The sequence below is a fragment of the Pristis pectinata genome, chromosome 25 (genome assembly GCF_009764475.1).
Source record: "Pristis pectinata isolate sPriPec2 chromosome 25, sPriPec2.1.pri, whole genome shotgun sequence".
NCBI lineage: Eukaryota > Metazoa > Chordata > Chondrichthyes > Rhinopristiformes > Pristidae > Pristis > Pristis pectinata.
In genome coordinates, this window is record NC_067429.1 from 2,000,615 (window position 1) to 2,016,883 (window position 16,269).

At 49.7% G+C, this 16,269-nt stretch overlaps 1 protein-coding gene across 1 annotated transcript; it reads right to left on the minus strand.

Annotated features, from left to right (window-relative positions):
• Window positions 1-2,271: 2,271 nt before the first annotated feature.
• On the minus strand, window positions 2,272-15,844 carry LOC127582963 (cartilage-associated protein-like). The gene is made up of 7 exons (XM_052038621.1): window positions 15,250-15,844; window positions 10,672-10,821; window positions 9,886-10,057; window positions 8,973-9,101; window positions 5,316-5,466; window positions 4,756-4,839; window positions 2,272-3,230 (listed from the first exon to the last, which is right to left on the minus strand). Exons 1-6 carry the CDS (start codon window positions 15,700-15,702, stop codon window positions 4,815-4,817), a joined length of 1,080 nt encoding a protein of 359 aa, XP_051894581.1. The 5' UTR covers window positions 15,703-15,844; the 3' UTR covers window positions 2,272-3,230; window positions 4,756-4,814.
• Window positions 15,845-16,269: the final 425 nt, after the last annotated feature.

Here is a 16,269-nt window from a genome sequence, read left to right on the forward strand (position 1 = left end):
ATGGTCACAGTCTCTTCCCCAGGGTAGGGGAGCCTAAAATTAAGAGGGCATAGGTTTAAGGTGAGAGGGGAAATTGTTTTTACACAGAGGGTGGTGGGTGTGTGGGACGGGCTGCCAGAGGAAGTGGTAGAGTTGGGTACAAATACGATGTTTAAAAGACATTTGGGACATGGATAGAAAAAGTTTAGAGGAATATGGGTCAAACGCAGGCAAATGGGACTAGTTTGGATAGACATCTTGGCAGGCGTGGATTTTGGGCCGAAGGGCCTCTTTCTGTGCTGTATGACTCGACAACACGTGACACTAAAACTGGCTTCAACTCCACCAACATAGGGGAAGGTTTATGCAGCTCTTTTGAAGAAGATTTTGTAGAGAGCCACGTGGGGAAACTTCAGGACAGAAGATCAAGAGCTTGGTCAAGGAGGTAGGTTTTAATGACCACCTTATAAGGAGCAGAGTAAGGCAGAGAGATTTATGGAAGGAACTGCGGAGCTTGGTCCCAGGAGGCTGAAGTCTGGCTGCCAGTGATTGACTTTGAGGATGATCAGGGGGCACACAGATCCTGGAAGAGCCGGGGGTGACCATATTGAACATGAAGATGGCCTCCTTCAAAACTGTAAGGAAGTCTATTACAACTGAGCTGGAGCAGGCCAGTGAGCAGAGAGGCGATGACTGAATGGGATGGAATGAATTGGGACAAGGGCGGCATTGCTTTCGATGAGTTTAAAGACAAAATAGCACAAGCTGCAGTGATTGTATTTACTAATTTTGTGCCATTCCATGGGAAATCCATGCTGTAGACACGTGTGACACGGTAGTGTAGCAGTTATCTACAGCACCAGCGACCCAGGTTCGGTTCCGCTGCTCCCTGTAAGGAGTTTGTATGTTCTCCCCGTGGGTTTCCTCCGGGTGCTCCGGTTTCCTCCCACATTCCAAAGACATGTGGGTTAGGAAGTTGTGGGCATGCTATGTTGGCACTGGAAAAGTGGCAACACTTGCAGGCTGCCCCCAGCACATTCTCAGTGATGAAAAAAGCTGCATTTCACTGTGTGTTTCGATGTACATGTGACTAATAGATAAATTTCTTATCTTATTCCATAACAAATGTTTCCAGCAAGAAACAGCCCCAGGGCTGGAGAAACCCACAATGGAGGGTCAACTCTTGATAAACAAGGGAAAGTAAGGGTGGGACTAACTGGAGAGCTTTCAAGTAGCTGGCACAGCCCTGTTGGGCAGAATGGCCTCCTCCTGTGCTGTAAGATTGAGTGGAGCATGGATTCAAATCCCAACTCCTTCCACAGAGACAGCAGATGCTGGAATCTACAGCAACAAACAGTCTGCGGGAGGAACTCAGCGGGTCGAGCAGCATCTGTGGGGGAAAGAAAATGTTGACTTTTCAACCTGAAACGTCGACAATTCCTTTCCTCCCACAGATGCTGCTCAACCTGCTGAGTTCCTCCAGCAGATTATTTGTTGCTCCAACTCTTTCCATTCCTCTCTCACTCAATGGGCAGCTCCCTTGTCCATGCCAGGAGGTTCTGGGTTCAGGTCTCACTCAAATATTGGTCCCAGGGCACAGGAGAACTCCCTGCTCTGCTCCAAGTTAGTGAGCATATGGAGCCTCCATCTAACAGCTCAGCTCAAAGGATCTCACTGGAATAACAAGAACGCCAGGTGAAGCCTGGAGGAATCGGCTTCTGATGGAAAGTGTTGGGGGTAGGATGAGAACCACAATGTGGGAATCCCATAATCAGCTGCACAGAAGGTGCTCCAAAGCCCACGTCTTCTGCAACAGGTGCATGGGAACACCACCACCCCAGGTTCCCCTCCATCATACACCATTGTCCTGATGTGGAAATAGGTGGCCTGTCCTTCACCGTCACTGGGTCCAAATCCTGGAACTCCCTCCCATCAGTACCAGGGCAGCTCCTTCACCAGAAGGATCGCAGTGGTTCAGTAACTGGTTGTGAGCCCCTTAAGGCCAATAGCCACTGGCCTTGCCATTGGGCCCCACATCCTACAAGTGAATACAGCAGCTTCGACTATCCTTGGCCGTAGAAGTGCCACTGATCAACAGCAGAGGCTGCTTTTATCGTTTGGCTCACACCCATCATCCTCACCCAGTCAGAGGATCCTGGGAAGTAGTATTGCTGACAAGACCAGCATTTATTGCCCATCCTTGGGCACAGCGGTGGGTATTTACCCCGTGGCCCAGGCTGGGTTAGGATGGCTCATCCCTCCCTCAATAGAATAACAAACCAGTGGGTTTTTATGGAAATCCAACAATTCGGTGGTCACTTTTATTGATTGACCTTTATATCCTCAAAATAAACCAAAAATCTCAAAATGCAACTTGAGGTTTTAACTAGCTGAATCATTACCTAAGTCCTGAGTTATAGAATGCTCCCTGACCTTTCAGAGATTGTGTGAACCAGTCATTGTTCCCATCCAACCCAAGCCTCAGCAGCTTCATTATCTCCTCCATTGAAGTCCTGGTGCACCTTGGATTGGGCTCGGACTCCCAATTTCAACCCTCCACCCACTCCAGTGCACACTCCAGTGAGTGAACCGATCCCAGCTGAGCCACACAGCCCAGGTCCCCAGCTCGTCCTCAGGATGTTGAGTGAGGCAGAGCCGGGGATCAGGTGCCGAGCTCTTTCCATCTTCTTTGGCAGAGCATTGGGTGTGAGGTGGAATGGACTGGGTGGAAACGAACTAGAGTTTGGAAAAGAGAAAAAAATCAGGGAAAGTGAATCAGTTGTCAGCCTCAAAAAGTGTAGCTTGGAATACATGACCCTCAGCACTGCATCTTCGTCTGGCGTCAAAGGTGAGAGGTGCGTGCAGTTATCAGACGGCAAGGATCTAGAGTGCTTGAGGCTCAACTGAATCAGCAACATTCCAGAACATTTTCTTCCAACCCCAGGGCACCAGGTTCACTCTCTCACCTCATCCTCCCTGGGAATATTACAGGCACATTAAAAGACGCACATTTCTCTCTCAACTTGATCTTTTGCCACTACACTGAGCTTGCTAGCCACACAGCAGTGTCTGAGGTTTCAGGCTCATGGGCCAGTCCACGGCTACTCAGATGCATCATCCAGGTCTCCTTTCTGCTTTGGCACCTGCCACCAGTCTGCAAGGATCGTCTCCTCGTAATCCCCTAACCCCTCGAACTCCGCATCCGACATTTCTTCCGGCCCTCCAGAAACTGGCTCATCCGACACCTCCATCTGTCAACGGCAATGGAAAACAGGTGTCATGGCACAATGCTCCACCTCCACCTCATGCCTCAGTGGCAGAGATACACCACTCTCCTTCTGATTAACGGCAGAAGCCACATGAAGCTTGTATACAGTAAATGTGAAATAAAAACTCAGCAAGGGACCATTAGTTTCTCCACAACACCTTTCACTGTGTTGAGATTTCCCAAAGCAACTGACAGCTAATTAGTCATTTGTTGAACTGCGTAATGCAGATAAGGTGGCAGCCAGTGTGTGCACAGCAAGATCCCACAGAGAGGGAGGTGATAATAACCCAATCATTTAAAATGATGTTGGTTGAGAGATGAACGTTTGGTCCTGGGGTACTGGAGAACTCCCCTGATCTCCTACAATGAGTGACAGATGAAGCCTCCATTTAGCACCTCACCCACAAGGTGACACCTCTGAAAGTGTGGGCATGGAAACAAAAATTAATAACAGAGTTACGTTAATGTTATGGACTCAGTGAAAGTCCCTTTAAGATAGAGAGTGTGTGTGTATGTGTGTGTGGGGCGTGCTTACGTCAATAGAAGATAAAGGACGTAATGACGTTGTTGAAGAAGTTAGAAGAAGAAAGAGAGAGAGAGAAGGGAGAGAGACACCAGCCTGCTTGTTTTCTCTATCGATGGATGAGAAACAATAACTGTGTTTGCCACTGAAATCCATGTATGGAAGTTGGAAGTAATCCGGTGGAGTTCACTTTGTTGCTGACCTGTAGAAGGAAACAGGTATTTGTGTGTGGACGACCACGGTTCGGATGCTTTTCGGGGTGAGGAAGTCACTACCAAGTAAACACTGAAGTGTCGTTTGGGTTCCATCGTGGAACATTTGGATTTCGTATGTACTCTCTCTATGTTTTTCTACATCTACATCTTATCTTCAGACAACGGGGGTTGTTGAAGAAGCCCTTGCTCATGTTTCACCTTATGGCTTGCGGAACTGAACTTTAAGAACCGTTCAGGAACTTGGAGTTTTGGACTTTGTCACACACACACACGACGAGTTTAGTTTTGGGGTTAACGTTCAAGGTTTAACCTTTTTGAATTCTAACATACTAACATTTTTACTTTTATTTTACGTATTATCATAAGTAGTGATTAATAAAATAGTTTTTAACACTAAATCATGCTCAGTGTGTTTCTTTTGTTGCTGGTTCGTGACATTAATAAGCTTCAGTGTTGTCCTGACTCTGCACATTTGGATCAAGGTGACTGAAGGCATCGAAGAAGGTGAACGGCAAAAATTTGTCCAGAAGTTAGAGTCAAGCTGCTCAGGGGAGATGCTGGGCAGCACCAATCCATGTGAGGGCCGCTGTAACCGGGGACACACTGACAACAGGGCAGGGGTTAACTGCAGTTACCAAGGCTCGTCAACAAACGTCTGTAGAAGTGTTACACGGTGCACAGTAGTGGTGGGTCACTGAAGGCGGGGTAGAGAGCAGAGCAAGACCTCCAAACACCTGGCAGCGAGGAGAACCACCGCCCACAAACCTCACCTCATCATCTGGCTGCAGGTAGTTGTCCGCAAATTCCAGTAACTCGATCTGTAGCCGGGTCAGGTTGTGATAGAGCTGTGCGTCCTGGAGCAAGGGGACAGGTCAGTTACCACGGGGAAACAACTGGCCACAAATGAGCAACAACCCAAACTGAACCCCAACGAGTTTTACAAATGAGCTGCTTTAGCCAAAGACCAGTTTATGAACCGTTAGAGGTGCCTGACCGCAGGGGAACCCAGCCCCCTCTGCTATTGGCTCCTGGAGATTTACCTGAAAACTCTGTTCAACAGTGCTGCGTGGCCCCCACCTCCTCCCGCCAACCTCACCTCCCCCCCCCCCTCCCCCCAACAAACCCTCCACACCCCACCCCCAGCACTGCACTGTGTGTCAGCCTTAGACCAGGGTTTGCACCTCAATCCTGTCTCGGGTGAACTTGCTGAAACCAGAAGCTCGTCACTTTGCTCCATCAACAGGGAGGGTGCGGCAGCCATACCGCGAGGACCCTGTGGGGACGGTTGCAACACGAGGAGGCAGGGAGTGGGGGAGAGCTTCATACTCACGGCGCGAGGTTGGAAATCCTCCTCCTGCAGGCCCCACTTCTCCCGGTAGAACCGGTAGTACACCACGTTTTGCCTGCCATGATTTCAATCGTGTGGGTCAAAGAGGCATGTAGGTGGCCACACAGGACCACTGCGTTCTTAATATCGTTCACTGCGAAACAAGGCACCCGTCAGTTCCCTGCACTGACTCACCCCTGTGACTGGTGTGGTGTAACTCTGTGGTACCTGTACCAAACCGCGATCCCTCCCAACCCTTACCAAAGGGCCCGGGTTTCCCTGGATGCCCACCCACACGATGATGATACCGGTGCTGCTGGATCAGGGTTAATTTCAGGGGGTAATTGTCTCCAAGCACGAGGATCCTGGGACTGAGTGGCATTTGGCTACAACTGCTGTCCTGGGGAAGACCTGTTGGGGACCACCCATCTAATCCAACTGCTCAGGAATCCATTGGAACAGGAGGCAGCCATTCAGCCAATGAGATCCTGGCTGATCTCTGCCTCGATTCCTTACATTACAACACAGGAGGAGGCCATTTGGCCCATCGAGTCCATGCTGCATCCCATTGACCCCATTCCCCCCTGCTTCTCTTCCTGTAACATATTCTCTCACACATGCCCATCGACACATTTCAGATCCTTTTGCCACTTAAAAGGTGTAATTCACAGCGGCCAATTAACCAACCCAATGTCTTTGGAACATGGGAAGAAACTGGAGCTCCCGGGGGAAACCCACACAGTCACAGGGAGAATATGCAAACTCCACACAGACAGCACCCAAGGTCAGGATTGAACCCGGGTCACTGGAGCTGTGAGGCAGCTGCTCCACTGTGCTGTCCTACTAAATGTGGAAGAGCGATTGGAAGGGTACCCTAGCAGGGATGACGGTAGAGCAGCAATGGCAGGAGTTTCTGGGAGTAATTCGGAAGATGCCGGATCAGTTCATCCCAAAGAATAAGCAGCATTCTAAATGGAGGATGAGGAAACCGTGGCTGACAAGGGAAGTCAAAGACAGCATAAAAGCAAAAGAGAGAGCATACAATATTGCAAAAATTAGTGGATTAGAAAGCTTTTAAAAACCAACAAAGGCAGCTAAAAAAGGGGAGAAAAGATGAAGTATAAAGGTAAGCTAGCCAATAAAATAAAAGAGGAGACCAAAAGCTTTCTCAGATATATGAAGAGTAAAAGAGAAGCAAGAGTGGACATCGGACCAGTGGAAACTGACGCTGGAGAGATAGTAACGGGGAACAAAGAAATGGCGGATGAACTGAATAAGTATTTTGCGTCAGTCTACACTGTGGAAGACACCAGCAACGTGCCAGAAATTGGAGATTCAGGTCAGAAGTGAGTGTAGTCGCTATTACTAAGGAGAAGGTGCTTGGGAAGCTGAAGGGTCTGAAGGTGGATAAGTCACCTGGACCAGATGGACTACATCCCAAGGTTCTGAAAGAGGCAGCTGAAGAGATTGTAGAGGCATTAGTGGTGATCTTTCAAGAATCACTGGAGTCAGGAATGGTTCCAGAGGACTGGAAAATTGCAAATGTCACTCTGCTCTTTCAGAAGAGAAGGAGGCAAAGGACAGGAAATTATAGGCTGGTTTGCCTGACCTCAGTGGCTGATAAGATGTTAGAGTCCATTATTAAGGATGAAGTTTCAGGATACTTGGAAGCACATTATAAAATAGGCCAGTCAGCATGATTTCCTTATGGGGAGATCTTGCCTGACGAATCTGTTGGAATTAAAGAATTACTTCCTCAAAGAACAGGCAGGATAGACAAAGGAGAGTCAGTGGATGTTGTTACTTGGATTTTCAGAAGGCCTTTGACAAGGTGTCGCATATGAGGCTGCTAAACAAGATAGGAGCCCATGGTGTTACAGGAAAGGTACCAGCATGGATAGAGGATTGGCTGACTGGCAGAAGGCAAAGATTGGGAATAAAGGGGGACTTTTCTGGTTGGCTGCCAGTGACTAGTGGTGTTCCGCAGGGGTTGGTGTTGGGTCTGCTACTTTTCACGTTATATGTTAATGAGCTGGATGACAGAATTGATGGCTTTGTGGCCAAGTTTGCGGATGATACAAAGATAGGTGGAGGGGCAGGTAGTGTTGAGAAAGCAGGGAGTCTGCGGAAGGTTTTGGACAGGTTGGGAGAATGGGCAAAGAAGTGGCAGATGGAACACAGTGAAGTAGTGAAGTGCACGGTCATGCACTTTGGTAGAAGGGATAAAGGTGTAGACTGTTTTCTAAATGGGGAGCGAATTCAGAAATCAGAGGTGCAAAGGGACTTGGGAATCCTAGTGCAGGGTTCCCTGAAGGTTAACTTGCAGTTTCAGTCGGTAGTAAGGAAGGCAAATGCAATGCTAGCATTCATTTTGAGAGGACTAGAATATAAAAGCAAGGATGTAATGCTGAGGCTTTATAAGGCATTGGTCAGACCACATTTGGAGTATTGTGAGCAGTTTTGGGCCCCATATCTAAGGAAGGATGTGCTGGCATTGGAGAGGGTCCAGAGGAAGTTTATAAGTATAATCCCAGGAATGAAAGGGTTAACATTAGAGGAGCATTTGATGGCTCTGGGCCTGTACTCACTGGAGTTTAGAAGGATTAGGGGGGATTTCATTGAAACCCACCGAATATTGAAAGGGCTGGATAGAGTGGACGTGGAGAGGACATTTCCAGTAGTGGGAGAGTCTCGGACCAGAGGGCACAGCCTCAGAATAGAAGGACGTCCCTTTAGAACAGAGATGAGGAGGAATTTCTTCAGTCAAAGGGTGGTGAATCTTGTGGAATTCATTGCCACAGACGGCTGTGGAGGCCAAGTCATTGGGTATATTTAAAGCAGAATTTCTGATGTTGATTAGTAAGGGTGTCAAGGGTTACAGGGAGAAGGCAGGAGAATGGGGTTGAGAGGGATAAATAGATCAACCATGATTGAATGGTGGAGCAGACTCGATGGGCTGAATGGCCTAATTCCGCTCACATATCTTCTGGTCTTATGTGGCGACTAAGGGAGGTAGAATGGTAAGAAGTCATTTTGTCCCACCTCACATCCAGCCAAGATGTGGAATCACTGGCCAGGCAGCATTTCTTGCTCTTCCTTAGTTGCCCCCAGGAAGGGCCCCCCAGCTTGAATGAATGATACAGCCCTTAAAAGCAATGCAGTGACCCCTTCAGAGCAGTCAACTGTCCCAAGTGTTGGAGAAACAGGACTTGTACGTAGGAGGGCAGTGACAGCATCATGGTCGTGTTTACTGACCACAGCTTAACTATATTCCAGTTCACCTTTGCCTTTGAGTCTCAGAGTGACCTCTAGATTTCCAGTCCATCACCGTTCTCTGCACACACAGCACAGCTCTGGAAGCAACTGGTGGCCATGACCTGGAGAGCGTGTGCCAAGCTCTGGAGAGTTGGCGCTGACCCTTTAAATGGAAGAGGTCAAGTGAGTCCATGTTTAATTGCTCAGTGTGTATCACCTCCACAGAACAACAGTAGTTCGGAGGGAGGTGCAGCCGAGTGCTCCTGCACCCCCTGACGAGGCCAGCATAGCAGGAGCTGGAATTACAACAGTGAGCTGACACACCAGCTCTGGGTAGGGCAGGGGGTGAAATGGAAGTGAGTGTGCGAGAGTGGCATTGCTCCACGTGTGAGCAGGTATACTCACGTTTGTAGTACGCAAACTGTAGGTAATGGTACATGGTGGCAACAAACTTCTCCACAAAGAAACCGCCAACGTTGGGAGTTAAATTCTGCTCGCATTTCACTTTGCACTTCAGTGTCTCCACATAATGGTCTGTGAACAGAGAAACAGAATCTCAGCACATCCTGAAGCAGATCCCCAGGCTTGGAGGATCACCATGTCCGGGAGGCATGGCAAGGAACCCATATCCAGAAGGATCTTCAAGACTCCTCACATGAGAAAGGGATAGAGGATGAGCAAGTGAGACGGAGCTATGGTCACTTACTCAGCCTGTTATGTGTACAATCAGTTTCCCTGAATTACTTCATAGATTACTGTGAGAATATAGAACATTACAGCACAGTACAGGCCCTTCAGCCCACAATGTTGTGCCAACATTTTATCCTGCTCTAAGATCTATCTAACCCTCACCATAATACTCTTCATATATATCACAGCAGTGTTGAGGACTTTAGGGGAAATCATCACCAACCTCGATTAACACATCAGCCTTCAGCTCTACCGATGGATCAGTTACAGATGGCAGTGACAATCAGCAGCTCCAGAGTACTGGGGAACACGGAGGAGTAAGGCACAGCTGGGTACGGATCTGACTGACCAACAGCAGATGGTTTCTCCTCTTCTGTCTGTGGCTACTGATCTTGGGTTCAGAAACCAGGATTGCTCGTCCCCATCCAGTGAACCAGAGCACTGCCTGGTAAATCCAAAGGGGATTTGGCAGATTCACTGGGAATCCATTATACACATGGGGCAGGATCAACACACCACAGATCAGAAGGGCTTCCATTCCTGCTGGGGGCAAGGGTCAGAGGTAAGAGGGACGGTGGTCTGAAGCCCAGGTGGACTTCCAAACACCAAGGTCCAGGATGTAACTGACCTGCTACCGATGGGTAAAAGTCCTTGAAGTCGGTGACGTCACATGAATCCTCGCAGCCATTGATGCACTCCTGATGCACTTTGTAATACTCTGGAAGGGCGTGCTCCATGTCGCTTATACTGCTGCGGAAATTCCCGCTGTTATAAGCCTTCACTGCCTTCAGAAACAATGTCTGCCAGGAATAGGGAGCACTGGGTCAGGACTCATTCCCGTTCCCCATCACCTCCCACTTTCCTAGTGTCACTGGTCGCCCAGGAGAGAGAAATCACGGGATTCCCAAATATTCTGTCCCCACAGACCCTGTGCATCCCAAACCGTACTTCCAACATTCTTGTTCCGACCTCTGCAGAGCTCAATCCATAGCCACGAGTGCTCAGTCAGAGCTCTGCTCCTCAGACCCAGTTCCCACTGCCCTATCCGCCCCTCCGTCCTTAGAGAGAAACGAGTGTCTGAAGTGAAGTCACTAATGTGAGACATGAACCCTGCCCAGCCCCGCTGAGGAATTCCAGCATTTCCTGTTTTATTTGTAGGATTCTGAGTCTGGAAGGTGGTGGACTACTGGGATTCAGCACTGTGGGATCAAGGAATACTGGGATTCAGCACTGTGGGATCAGGGAATACTGGGATTCCAGGTTGGCCAGGGCTGGGGACGTTTCCGGGAACAAGCAGCAGCACAGTCAGCATCCAGATCCAGAGGATGAGATCTGTTCCACAGAGGGAGGAACCTCGCCAACTGCGCTCCTCACCCACACCCCTCAGTGCGGACATTGCCCAACCTCATCTCACCTCGTGCTCCCGAGCTTCCACGTCCACAAGGTAAGAGTCGATGTCGGGGATGGTTTTGTAATAATTCATCTTCTTCTGCATGGCCGCGTCCTTGGGATTCTTCTGCAGGAAAGTGTGAGCGGCAGCGATGGATTTCTCCAGGTTGTGGAGCTGAGAACAAAGTAACAAGTCAGAGTTCAGGAGGAGACGTTTCCCCTGGCCAGGTGTGGCAGACGGGCGGCTCTGGCATGGACGGGGGGGCTCTGGCACGGACGGGCAGCTTTGGTGTCACGGCACAGAGACACAAACATATGAATTAGGAGCAGGTCACTCAGTCTGCTCCACCTTCATGGCTGGTATGACTGCAAGCTAATCTCCACATTCCCTCCTTTCACTCCTTACTGATCCAGTAACTTTCTACCTCTCTGCCTTAAAACTATTCAAAGATCTGCTTCCTACACCCCTCGAGGAAAAGAGTTCCAAAGACTCACGATCTCTGAAGGAAAAAAACTTGTCTCATCCCCATAAATGGGTGAGACCTCTGTGTTACAAACAATGATGCTTAATTCGAGATTCTCTCACAAGAGGAGACTTGTATCACCTCTCACTCTCCTAAACTCCAGCCCTCTCATTGGACAACCTGCCTTCCAGCTCTCAGCTGAGGGTCAGCACCAATCCCTGTGACACACCACTCGTTACACTTCACTAGCCAGGGAAGGCCCACTGGTGCCGGTTTCCTGTTAACCACGATAACCTTTGATGTGGTGCCTCTTCAAAATGCTTTCTGGATGTGTAAGTGTAGCATTTATTCACAACACATGTGGCACCTTCAAAGAGCTCCAATAAGTCGGTCAAACCTAACTTTCCTTTTACAAAACCACAGTGACTTTGCCTTGTCTCACACCTTTGGTAATAACTTCTAACCGTTTCCCAATGACAGATGTTAAGCTAACTTTGTTTCCAGCTTTTTGTCTCCTTCTGTTTATTTTAATAAAAGGAATCACATTTGTATTTTGCATCCTTACAGAATCTTCCCCAAATCTAATCAGATTTGAAAAATTTAAACCAGCACCATCAAATCTCGTAACCACTTCTTTAAGGCCTTAGACTGATGTCGATCAGGACCCGAGGACTAGAATGCCAGTGCCTCCAGCAATTTGTTCCGTACCACTGCCCTGGTGATTGTAATTTTCCAGAGTTCCTCTCTCCTTTCCAATTCCCAACTTACAGCTATCTCAGGGATGTGATGTGTGTCCTCTGCAGTAAAGACTGATGCAAAGTGCTGTGGCAGACAGGAGCCCATGTGAGGCAGAACTGCACAGGTCTGAAGGTGGACTGTTCTGATACTCAGAAGAACAGATACTGTGGAGCCCCCTGACCTGCTCCCACACATTGTGCAGCCTCAAGAACAATAAACATCTCCCTCTGATGCAATTGGCTCTTCCTGGGCACGGGCTGAAATGCTGAAGGTGCTAGGGAAAGGATCAACAGCTCGGTTTCCCTCCACCTTGCCCTTTGATGCCCCAACCCCAGTAACAAGGATGTTGCCAGGACTTGAGGGACTGAGTTATAGGGAGAGGTTGGACAGGCTAGGACTTTATTCCTTAGAGCGCAGGAGACCGAGAGGTGATCTCAGAGGTGTACAAAATCATGAGGGGCATAGACAGGGTGAATGCACAGTCTTTTTGCCAGCATTGGGAATCAAGAACTAGAGGGCACAGGTTTAAGGTGAGAGGGGAAAGATTTGAGGAACATGAGGAGCAACTCTTGTTTTTACACAAAGAGTGGTATCCATGTGGAACAAGCTTCCAGAGGAAGTGGTTGAGGCAGGTACATTAACAGCACTTGGACAGGTACGTGGATAGGAAAGGTTTAGAGGGATATGGGCCAAACTCTGGCAAATGGGACAGGTATGGGGTGTCTTGGTCGACATGGATGAGTTGGGCTGAAGGGCCTGTTTCCATGCTGTGTGACTCTATGACTCAAACTGGGAAGTCCATGTGAATAGAATGCAGCTGAAATGGATCTGCCGCAGAATCCTATTGAACCTTGTCCACACTGTGGCGATGGTTTTTGATGGCATTGAGAGAAGTGTCTACCAGGAAGTCCTTGGAGGCAAGTTGGCATAGTCACACTGAAGGAACCAATCATTGTGTTGTGTGACACTACACTCATGCCAGATGGTCTAGACACCAGAGCTTGAAACAGGTCATCCATGAGATGTTTTGTGTCATCAGCAAAAGCAGAAATGGTCACCACCACAACCTGTAACCTCAGCCCAGCATATCCCTCACTCTGCCATCTCGGTCAGTCCTGGTTTAATAGGAGCAGCACCGGGCATGCTCAGAAATGAGATGATACTACCCAACAACATGCATGCTAGGCTGCATTCAATAGACAATCTTGCAACCAATGGATTGAATCAAAGCTCTACGGTCCTACCGCACCTCGTTGTGAATGATGTTGGACAACTTAACTGCTAACGGAAAGAGAGGCTCCAAGAACATTCCCATCCTCAACAATGGGAAGAGGAGTGAGAGACAGTACAGAATAAAGGCTTTGAATTACCTTGAATATTTCTAGGCACCCTGCTGTAATGTCTTTAATAATATTCTTCAATTTCCCCATGACAGATGTTAGAGTAACTGACCTGTAGTTTCCTGCTTCTGTCTCCTTCCACCTTTGAATAAAGAAGTTACGTCTACGTTTCAATTAAACCTCCGAACCTTGGGAACTTTAGAACAACGGACCTGTATTTTAATCCCCGAGGATGAATTTCATCAGGACCTGGAGACTTGTCAGCCACCAATTATTTGTAAAAGAAAATGTAACTGGGTTATGGGAAAGGCCAAGACCAGGTTTAATGAACATCTCTTCCAGACAACCAACAAAGCCGCAATGAATGGCCTCCTTGTCCAACCTTTTGCCCTTTGTTGGGGCAACGTTTTCACACAGAGGGTGGTGGGTGTATGGAACCGAGTGGACAGTCAGAGACTTTTTCCCAGGGCAACAATGGCTAACGTGAGGGGACATAATGTTAAGGTGGTTGGAGGAAGGTATAAGGGGGATGTCAGGGGTAAGTTTTTTTTACACAAGAGAGTGGTGGGTGTGTGGAACACACTGCCGGCAGAGGTTGTGGGGGCAGATACATTAGGGACATTTAAGAGACACTTAGATAGACACATGAATAATAGAAAAATAGGGGGCTATGTGGGAGGGAAGGGTTAGATAGATCTTAGAGCAGGATAAAACGTCGGCACAACATCGTGGGCGAAGGGCCTGTACCGTGCTGTAGTGTTCCATGTAACCGCTGTCAGAGGAAGTGGCAGAGGTGGGTACGTTACAATGTTTAAAAGACACTGAGACAGGTAGCCGGACAGGAGAGGGCTGGAGGGATATGGGCCAAACTCAAGACAAATGGGATTTGCTCAGTTAGGCAACTCGGTCAGCATGGAAGAGTTGGGCCGAAAGGCCTGTTTCAGTGCTGTTCATCTTGTCCGTTCACCGGCTCCCAGTCCGACTGAGAGCAGGAAGCAGGAGAAGCAGCTTCAGACCCTCCCGGATCAGCTTCTCCTGCCATCCTTCGGCAGCTCCACCGACCGACCTCCTCTGCACTTTCGTCTCTTCACCGGCGGCCGTGCCTTCGGCTGCCGAGGCCCCGAGCTCGGCTGTCATTGCCACCAGAAGCCTCCCTGCCTTTCAGACGGTCTGTAAAGCCGCCCCCTCTCCCCCACTTCACGTCTCCATGTCAAACGTTGAATGAATCTTCTTCGGACGTTGGTCCTGAACTCCGGGTAACGTGTGTAATTCAGCCCGGGGTGCTGGTGCTCACGGCGGGGAGCGCCGTGGGGAGGGAGGGGGATGTTGCAGAGAGCTGTCAGTCAGCGGCCCCTCGCCAGGGTCGGGAGGAGCCGAGCGCCGAACGGGTACGTGGCATTTTCCACATAGCCTGGCTACAACTCCAGAGATCGCGCTGTAAAGTAACGGGGAGGGGGCCCGAGGACAGACAGCGCTGGTCAGAGAGACCTTCGGAAAAACTCATTCGGCTGAAGGGAAGGAACAGCTCAGCGCTGAGGAATTCGCGGCCAGAGCCGCAACCGCACGGAGCCAGTGGCGGGGGGGGGGGGGGGGGGGGGGTAAGGGAGAGGAGGATGGGAGGGAGGAGGGAAATGGAGGGAGAGGAGACGGGAAGTTAAAGAACTGTATGTAACGCATTAAACCATCGCCAGCCCGGTAATAATTCTACGGGTTAGAATTTCAGTCAAATCGTCTTTCGAAAGGTTTGAGGGCAAGGAGTAGAACCTTCAGAAGTGAAAGTTCACACAAGCAAGGCTTTCCCAGAGCTGAACGGCGAGGACCGAGACCCAGTTCGCTGTTTTAAAAAGAAACCCCATTTAAAGCATTCAGTTCTCCAGCACTAAAAGCCAAAATGTACCAACGTAAATCCCCAGAGCACCCAGGAGTGAATGAACGCGGGCCAGACAACACATGCGATCGATTAGTGCAGACAGTGTGTAACTTGCTGCCCGCTGAATGGGGGTTACAATGTATCCGTCAACTGTATCGAGTCACACTGCACTAACGTTTGCCGGTTCCCACCTGGAAGTAGGCGCTCTCCAAGTACCTGTAGGGGATCCGACTCTCCATCTGCTGCAGGGTCTCCCTCTCCGGGTAGGCGAGTCTGAAGACGGGCAGCGAGCGTTTGCAGCGCTTCAGACACACGGCGCGGTGCAGGATCTGAGCGAAGGCCCGCAGCTCGCTGAAGCTGGAGCCGGAGCTGGGCTGCGGCTGGCCGGGGCTCAGCTGGCACTCGGTGCTGCAGTGAGCCTGGCTCTCCCGCAGCAGCCGGTGCAGCCGCAGGCTCAGCTCCAGGTAGCGGATACTCTCCCGCCAGTTGCCCGCCGTGAACTGTTGCAGCGAGTAGCGATAAGCCGAGTCCAGGGGCACCAGCTCGGCCTCCGGGAAACTGCGCCAGCTGTACTTCTCATACTGGGCCACTGTCAGCAACACGCTGCCCAGCAGCAGCACGGAGCAGCGGCTCGCCCGCTCCATCCCCTCCCGCGACCAACTGGCTGCACGTCGCTCCCGAGCGAACACGGCCGGGCCCGGGAGCGCAGTGAGGAGGCAGCTGGGACCCAACAAGGTCCTAAGACCCACCTCCTCTCCCTATCTCCTCCCCAAGTTGTTAACTCCCACCACAGGTAATTGGGCAAAGACATTTCTGGAGATTTTCTCCTTTCCACATGCCAGATTTCAGTAAAATTAATCTCCTTCCTACATCGTTCCACCAAACGCCCTCAGCGTGCGGACAGCAGAGTGAAACCCTGACAGTGTGTGGGTCGCTGGAGTGGACTCTGGAGCTGGGGCAGCAGAATTTAAACAACGTTACTGGTGGCGAAGAGAGGAAGAACGTGTAATTTAAAGTAAAACCAACAAAACCATGATTAGAGATCTTGGAATGTTGGAGACTCAAGCTGGAGGTGGGCGAGTCTCAGGTTTCCGTCGACCTTTGCTGTGGGAGAGTGTAGACTTTTAATCGTGTTAGAGAAGGACATCATCTTACATATTTGTGAAATTGCTGCATTCACGAAAAGTTTATTTTCTGCCTGCACTCCACTT